The 8999-nt window shown below is 35.6% G+C and overlaps 1 protein-coding gene across 1 annotated transcript; it reads right to left on the bottom strand.

Annotated features, from left to right (window-relative positions):
• Positions 1 to 327: 327 nt before the first annotated feature.
• On the bottom strand, positions 328 to 2056 carry LOC100818762 (two-component response regulator ARR9-like). Its single transcript, NM_001255250.2, has 5 exons — positions 1830 to 2056; positions 1508 to 1611; positions 1348 to 1425; positions 907 to 977; positions 328 to 764 (listed from the first exon to the last, which is right to left on the bottom strand). Exons 1-5 carry the CDS (start codon positions 1930 to 1932, stop codon positions 602 to 604), a joined length of 519 nt encoding a protein of 172 aa, NP_001242179.2. The 5' UTR covers positions 1933 to 2056; the 3' UTR covers positions 328 to 601.
• Positions 2057 to 8999: the final 6943 nt, after the last annotated feature.

The raw sequence follows: 8999 nt of genomic DNA, 5'->3' as shown, positions 1-8999 counted from the left end.
TTCAAATTAGTTTGAAAATGAATTTTGTAAAAACAGAGATCGGATTTAAAACCAACTTCAGTAAAAAAATCCTCCTTTAAAATCACTTTAAAATTTGGCATGGACAAAACTAGATTAAATCTAATTGGCTTTGCCACTACTGGTTTGATTTAAATTATGATTTGGTAGTTTTTTTTTTCACAGCCCAATTTTTTTTAATGACGACAATGAGCTTAGAACTTAACATTTCATACAAATTATCTAAACTCTCCACCACTTGACCAATAGTGGCAGAATCGATCCAAGTGGATTACAGCCATATTTCTTTAAAATTAAGCAGGCAAAGAATAGAAAAAAAATCTTGTGCATTAATCACCTAAGAGAAAGAGCTGAACAATTTATATTTGTCAGACAAAATTGAATTTGAAATGAAATTCTCTCTTCTGTCAGTGGCCTATACTACACATTTCTTTCAGTATGATTGAGATGCCATCTACTCTTCTCACTAGTTAGTTGGCGAGTCAGAGGAGATGTAAGTTTTCTTGGGAACACATCTATATGATGTATCATTTATTTTTAACTGAGATTAACCACTCTTTGATGCTCCATTTTTGTCCTAGTTTTATCTGGTGAATGGCTTTCTTCTGTTTCCTTCCTTTTTTTTGTTGATTTGTTGGACTTCTTCATCCTTAACTTTTGATTTCAACAAATGTGGCCTCAGCTTGTTTACATCTGACTGTTGAACTGGTTTCAAAAAGAATTCATCAGCTCCATCTTCTAGGCATCTGATACAAACAAAAATGAAGGTCTTGTTAGATTTCAAGTTCAGTCATGTGATGCAATCAGAATTTGTGAATTTGAAGAAAAACAAATATATTTTGTCTTGACATAATTAAAATTTTGGTAATTGGATTCAATTTCCCTCACCTGTTGATCCTTGCTGGGACATTCTCTGAGGACATAATCACCACTGGTATGTCTTTAAGAGATTTAGATTCCTACAAGTCAATAACTTTCTGTTATTTTTCTAGCATCAAACCAGGGAAGATACAAGCAATTGAAGGTTACAATGCACATCACAAAAATGGTTTGAGAGTTGTTATCATGAAAGATTGATAAATACCTCATTTGAGTTGTATAAAATGTTGTTTCTGAAATCAGATCCCATCATTTCAAATTTTTTAATGAATGAAGGGGGAAAAAGTATTCAAATTCAATGTATAATTTGGGAAAAGTTTTATGATGTACACAAATTTTGGAATTGAGGAGAAAATAGTAAACTATTTTTATAAAGTATAAACAACATAAGGAAGAGTAACACAACTACACAAGCCATGCCATCAGTATAAAAATATCCCAGGAGTTTACCTTGATCTTTTTCAGCAGATCATAGCCTGTCATTTCTGGCATACAGTAATCAGTTATGATCAGGTTTACTTCTACATCCTGCAATCAGAAGTAACATGATTAGAAAGTTTAAAATATGTACGTATCAGTATTTGTTGACTTTGCTAGAGGATTATTGTACCTGATGGGATTCTAGAGCAATAGAGGGAGGCTCTTTATTTCTCTGCTCATCTTCAACCAAACCAAGAAACTTCAAAGCCTTACTACCAGAGTCCAAAGCAGTAACTGTAATTACAAAATACCAAAATGAATTAGATTTCAAATTAGGCAAAACCAAATCGCCCCTTCAAATAATTTAACATATATAAAAGACCAAAGAAACCACGTAATTACATTATTTATCTAATCATGTTTCTGTATAGCAATCCAAGTACATATTTTTATAGGAAATTAATGAAAACCACAAAATAACAAACACAAAATGAATAGAATTAGAAAAATACCATGAAAGGAAGAGGTTTTGAGGAGCCTCTCAATCAACATTCTGTCAATAAGGCTGTCATCAACAGCCAGAACATGAAACTGAGCCTCTGCAGCCATACCCATGATTCTGATGATGTGAAAGTGCAAGCCAAAAACAAAAGAGGCAAGGAATAATAACAGAAAAAAGAAGGAAGAGATATGAATAGGAAAAGAATAGAATACAAGGATGAAGAAAGTGATGTGAGATGAAGATGAAGGAGGGTGGCATGCACATTTTAAAAGGGGGAGCACACATCATAGTCGAGAAGGATACAAAATGCCACCAAGGAAATCTGACAGTTTGGAAAGCAAGATCCGACAGATTTCATCAAGAATCTGGCGGATCTTCTGGGGTTGATTTTTGAATTGAAAAACAAGCAAAGAAAGGTGCTCTTATTGTACCAAACTCAAAATCTGACTTGTTCATTACTATTATTATTATTATTATTATTATTATTCTATTTGACCCTTTTTTTTATGGTTAAAGACAAAATTATTGAATTCAATAATTATAACTCACTTGAGAACACACTCTGAATTCGTGGGGGATGACATATAATCTGGAGGAAAGACATAATCTGGAGGAAAGACAATGAATTTTTAAGTGTGACATAATCAACTCAAAGGGTTAAGTTGAAGCTTGTCGGGTATCTCAGGTCCCACCAGAACTCAAATGCCCTAATCACTGTGGATAAAAAAAAAAAAAGACAACTATTGGGGTGTGCTACACTGTTCTCTTAAGCCTTAACCCTACTATTGCCCTTTCACGAGACCAAACCATCATTGTTCAGTGTTCAGAGTCGTGTGGATTCTATTCTATTCCATGCACGTGCATGACCTGCATAGCACTAAGTGATGACCCTCGTACTAGTACAACTATACAAGCCAATACAAAACGTAATTTTCTTGCTTTGATTACTATTATGAAATGTTTGTTTGTCTTTAGTCGTTCTTTGAGAGCCAATATTGACCGCATAAACCATATAGTAGAATTTTCAAACTTCAAAGGTTCCTAACCGATTCTGTTGCTATTTCTTAGACCATTCCACTATTTTAGTTTTTTTTCTTATTTAATTATTTACTCAGAGACCCTGTTTGATTTGTTTCTCGTTTCCGAATTTTAATTTTTTTAATAGTAGCCTGAGTTTAATTAAAATAATTAGAGAAATAATTTAGAAAAAAAATGGTAGTTACAAGTCTACGATATTTCAAATTTATCCTTTCAAATTAGCCCGAATCAAATAAACATTAAATGATCCTAGGTCGTCTCCCAACGATCAATGGTTAGCCAAATGTTCATAACGAATTGGGGGTTGTTTGTTTTTGTAATTTAAACAGCGAGCAAATTTTAATTAGAAAATATCAAAATTAACGTTATTTCTCCTTGATGCTGTTATATATTTCTCAGCCCCAAAGCTTACAAATCTGTTTTAAGTCCAAGCTCATAAATAAAATAAAATTTAGATAAGATAAGACAAAATCTAGATGAAATAAAATCTAGATAAGATAAGATAAGATCTAAATGAAATAAAATCTAGATAAGATAAGATTGGGTAGAATAAAATAGTCTGTTTTCTTCAAGTCCAAGCCCAATTCTAGATTCAAGCCCAATTGTTTATAATTCTCCTGAAATTAAATTAAAAACACAAAATTAATCCAGTAGGCCCAAATGATAAAACTGCATAATTAATTTGACAATTAAGGCTAATCAGTAATTAAAATGGTGACAAAAAGGGTTAAGAAATATGAGAAAATGATGACACATCAGCTGTCTCAAAAGAATACCCTTTTGTCTTCTGTCTCAAAGTCAACATTCTTTTGTCACCGACGTATAATTGACTTTCCAATTATTCCTTCCTTTTTATCTCGATTTTTCTTTTAAGGGTCAATATTTATTATTTTAAAAGATATATATCATTGGAGCATGATTGTGTGTGATACAGGCTTAGGAAGGTAGTTAGGAGCTGGTTGACATGTCCAGAGTTAGTTAGATTTGATTCTGTTAGTTTTCCCCATTTGGCAAGTTGCTAGGCAGTTAGTGGTTAGATGCTATAATTAGCAACTAGCAGTTAGGAAGCATTTTAAAGCCAAGATTTGTAATCATCTCCCTTCTTGTAATTTCTTTCTCTAATAATGAAAAGCATGACCACCATGCTCATCGGAATTCATTCATTTCATTGAGTTCCCTTGTTTGTTCAAGAACTTCAAATTCTTTTATTTGATTTCCTAGTTCTACTATATCAATTGGTATCATCGAGCCTGTTCTTTCCTTGGTGATCAAGCAATGGCAGAGAACACGCGCAATCAAGCTTCCCTTCGTGAAATGGAAGAACGTCTTAGCAGCAAAATGGAATCGAGATTTGTCGAGCTCATTGCTTCCATGCAACAAACAATACACGAAATATTTCAATAGAGGCAACAAGATTCTCCAACAGCAAGCAATCCATCTAGGGGTGAGAGATCTAGCCCCTATTCTTGTAGCACTCGATTGGCTAGGTTGGACTTTCCAAGATTCAATGGTGAAGGAATAAAACAGTGGCTGATCCAATGTGAAGCTTTTTTTTTCTATTCATTATACACCTGATGAATTCAAAGTACGTTTAGCAATAGTTCATTTTGAAGGGAAAGCACTTCAGTGGCATAGTGCTTACATAAAATCTGTAGGATTAGAGAATTTACCTTCTTGGAATGAATATCAGATCTTGTTACATGATCGTTTTGGAGATGTTTGTGAAGATCCTATGGTGGATTTCATGAAACTTAGGCAGACAGGATCCATCATAGAGTATCATGAGGAGTTTGACTCAATTGTATCAAGAGTAGATCTTTTTGATGAGCATCAACTTAGCTGCTTTTTAGGAGGATTAAAACAAGAGGTTCATATGATTGTTCGAATGTTTCAACCAAATTCTGTTCGAAAGGCTTATTCCCTTGCAGAGATGTATGAATCCTTCTTCTCCAATACACAAGCCAAACCATTTGTCAAGAACCATAAATCTTCCTTTGTTCCTAAACCACCCCTTCTTCCAAACCTTCCTAGATCAACCAATCCCTTAACCATCAATTCCTCTACTAAACCACAAACACCTAAGCACCTAACTCCTGCCTACATGACTGAAAGAAGATCAAAGGGCCTATGATACTTTTGTGATGAGCCATTTACACTTGAACATGGCTTTACACATAAGAGATTGCAGATCCATGTGTTAGAAGTTGAAGATGAAGAAGAGGACTCTAGACCTCAAGAAATTGATGCTAATATGGTTAGTGAACATGATTTAGAACCTTTAATTTCTATGAATGCATTAACTGGAGTAGCTAATTTTCGAACTATGAGAGTCACTGGTTATTGTGGGAAGAAACCTCTCCAAATTTTAATTGACAATGGAAGCACTCATAACTTTTTGGACTTACACATAGCTCAAAAGATGGGCTATCAGAAAGAAGCTATGGACATAGTATCTGTCACTATAATAGATGGAAATAAAGTCCAGATTTCTTCCAAGGTTAAATTTTCTTGGTCAATTCAAAATACCAACTTTACTTCTGATACGATGTTGTTACCTCTTGGTTGCTGTGATTTAGTATTGGGAATTGAATGGCTAATAACACTAGGGGACATTGCATGGAAATTCAACAAATTGACAATGGAATTTTTTGTTCATGGAAAAAGACATGTCCTGAGAGGAGTTACCTCTACAAATCTGGCCACTGCTAGAAAACAACATATTCATAAAACCATCTCTTCTTGTGTTCACCTCTCCATGATTAGTTTGCAATCTAAAGTTGAAGGCTCCCTGCTCCACTCTTTGACTACTCATGCTAATCAACAGGTACTTCCACCTGATATTAATAGTTTGTTACTCGAATTTATAGATGTTTTTTAGGAGCCATCTAGTCTTCTTCCTTGCCGAATTGGCCATGATCACAAGATTCCTTTAACGCAAGGAGCTAACCCTATCAACAAGAGGCCCTACAGGTATGCTAAACAACAAAAAGATATTATTGATGGCTTCATTCAGGACTATTTGAAGTCAAGAATTATACAGAATAGTGATAGCCTTTAGGCAAGTCCAGTAGTGTTGGTGGGAAAGAAAGATGGGGCCTGGAGACTTTGTGTTGATTATAGGGATCTTAACAAGGCAACTATTAAGAAAAAGTTCCCTATACCATTAGTAGAAGACCTTCTAGATGAGTTGTATGGATCAACCATTTTTTCCAAAATTGACTTAAGTGCTGGTTACAATCAAGTTCGAGTGGATGCAACTAATGTTCACAAAACTACCTTCAGAACTCATGGGGGCCACTTTGAATACTTGGTGATGCCCTTTGGGCTTACCAATGCTCCTGCCACATTTCAGGGACTGATGAATTCAGTTTTTCAGCATTACTTGAGAAGGTTCTTACTTGTTTTCTTTGATGATATACTCATCTACAGCAGAAGTATGGAGGAGCACCTTTCTCATCTTCATCAAGTTCTTCTTATTATGAGAACTCATAGTTTGTATGCTAAGAAATCCAAATGCTACTTTGGTGTTGACAAGGTGGAATATTTGGGCCATTTTATAACTAAAGAAGGAGTTTCCACTTATCCTTCTAAAATTGTAGCAGTCCAAGATTGGCCCCTACCACAAAACTTAAAGCAATTGAGGAGTTTCTTGGGTCTTGTAGGTTATTGCAGAAGGTTTGTAAGTCGATATGGTGCAATTGAAAAACCCTTGACTGATATGTTGAAAAAGGACAATTTTAGTTGGTCTTCTACAACAAAAGAAACATTTCAGGAATTGAAGCAAAGGTTAGTAGCAACATCAATTTTGGCCCCACCAGAATTTTCTAAGGAATTTGTAGTGGAGGTGGATGCTTCTGGCCTGGGCTTAAGTGCTATGTTAATGCAGAATCACCGCCTAATTGCCTTCATCAGTAGAAGTTTGAACAAGCAGCAATAGTCCTTGTCAACATATGAGAAAGAGCTATTGACAGTTGTGTTTGTAGTCCAAAAATGGAGGCACTACTTGCTTCCCAAGATGTTCATCATTAGAATTGATCACAGAAGTTTGAAGTACATCCTAGATTAGAGATTGCCAACATTATTCCAGCAAAAGTGGTTGGTAAAGTTGATGGAATTTGATTTCATCATAGAGTATAGAGAGGGTCAAGAAAATGTTGCAGCAGATGCTTTATCTAGACTTGATTCCCATGAGATCATGGCATTACAGGTTCATCAGCCTGATTCTAGCATGCTATCTAGGATCCAACAGTCCTGGCAGACAGATCCTAGCTTACAACAACTTGTTAGTGACTTACAAAGCAATCCTTCTTCTCACAAAAATTATACTTGGGTACAAAATGAGCTAAGGAGGAAGGGCAAATTAGTAGTTGGTTTAGACCCCCAATTGAGACAGGATATTCTCTCTTGGATTCATGCTTCAGCTTGTGGTGGCCATTCGGGTAGAGATGCTACCTTGCAAAAGATGAAAAATGTGGTTTATTGGAGAGGCATGTCCAAGGCTGTCAAGTTTTTTGTGTATCAATGTGCCACTTGCTAGAGGAGTAAATATGACATTGCTGCATCTCTAGGACTGCTTCAATCATTACCTATTTCTGAGCATGTATGGTAGCACATCACCTTGGACTTCATTGAAGGCCTCCTTCTTTCTTTTGGTAAACAAGTCATTTTTGTAGTGGTACATAGGCTTAGTAAGGCAGCTCATTTCATGGCCTTATCACATCCTTATACTGCTGCTGATGTGGCCCAATGCTTCCTTGATCATGTCTTTAAATTGCATGGTTTTCCTGATAGCATTACCAGCGATAGGGATCCTATTTTTGTTAGCCACTTTTGGAAGGAATTTATGTCCTTGCAAGGGATTCAAGTACAGCTTTCTATAGCCTATCACCCATAAACTGATGGTCAATTAGAAGTGGTGAATAGATGCCTTAAAACATATCTCAGGTGCATGTGTAGTGACTCTCCAGCACAGTGGTTCAAGTGGTTGCCTCTTGCTGAATGGTGGTACAATTCCACTTACCACAATACTATTAAAGCAAGTCCATATGAGATTGTGTATGGCCAAGCTCCTCTTGTCCATTTACCTTATCTCCTGGGTGAATCTAAGATTGCTTTGGTTGATAGGAGTTTGCAGAAACATGAGGAAATGTTAAAGTTACTCAAATTCCACATGAAGAGGGCCCAAGACAAAATGAACCAACTTACAGATAAGGGCATATCTGATAGGAGTTTTCATATTGGTGACTTTGTTTATGTAAAATTACATGCTTATCACCAAGTTTCAATGCAAAGTGGGCCTCTAAGTACTATGGTCCATTTCCAGTGGAAGACAAGCTTAAATTGCCTCCTGGATCTATGGTTCATAATGTCTTCCATGTTTCTCAGTTGAAGAAGTTTACTGGTACTGCCACTTCTGGGAACTTTAGTCCCTCACCTTTATTGGATACCTCTCAAAAGGAACCTGAAGCTATCATTGACAGAATGACAGTTAAGAGGGGAAATCATGCTGTAACCAAAGTTTTGGTTCAATGGAAACATTACTATCTAAAGATGCAACTTGGGAATTTTTCTATGACTTGAAGCAGAAGTTTCCTCACTTTAATCCTTGAGGACAAAGATTCTTTTGGGTGGAAGGAATTGATACAGGCTTAGGAAGGTAGTTAGGAGCTGGCTGACATGTCCAGAGTTAGTTAGATTTGATTCTGTTAGTTTTCCTCATTTGGCAAGTTGTTAGGTAGTTAGTGGTTAAAAGCTATAATTAGCAACTGGCAGTTAGGAAGCATTTTAAAGCCATGATTTGTAATCATGTCCCTTCTTGTAACTTCTTTCTCTAATGATGAAAAGCATGACCACCATGCTCATCGGAATTCATTCATTTTATTGAGTTTCCTTGTTTGTTCAAAAACTTCAAATTCTTTTATTTGATTTCCTAGTTCAGCCATATCAGTGTGAGTGATTAAACAATTGCAAATATTTTATATTCTGGTTTTCTATTATGCAAATCATCAGACAACATAAAATAGAATGGAAAATAAAATTTGAGGGAAAAAATATTTCATATTGTAATATTTGGCCAGATTGTATTAATTATTTTGGTTAGTAAGTGAAATAATATCTGATGCGCGACAAGTGCTCCCTTGAT

Source organism: Glycine max, chromosome 4 (genome assembly GCF_000004515.6).
Source record: "Glycine max cultivar Williams 82 chromosome 4, Glycine_max_v4.0, whole genome shotgun sequence".
Lineage (NCBI taxonomy): Eukaryota > Viridiplantae > Streptophyta > Magnoliopsida > Fabales > Fabaceae > Glycine > Glycine max.
Note: the sequence above shows the minus strand (reverse complement) of the source record. Positions and strands in the feature narration are given on the sequence as shown.

Coding starts and splice junctions, on each gene's coding strand:
- LOC100818762 (NM_001255250.2), bottom strand. CDS start 1,932: ATGGGTATGGCTGCAGAGGCTCAGTTTCATGTTCTGGCTGTTGATGAC. Junction 1,612..1,829: donor CAAAACCTCTTCCTTTCATG/GTATTTTTCTAA, acceptor TTGTAATTACAG/TTACTGCTTTGGACTCTGGT. Junction 1,426..1,507: donor TTGCTCTAGAATCCCATCAG/GTACAATAATCC, acceptor TTCTGATTGCAG/GATGTAGAAGTAAACCTGAT.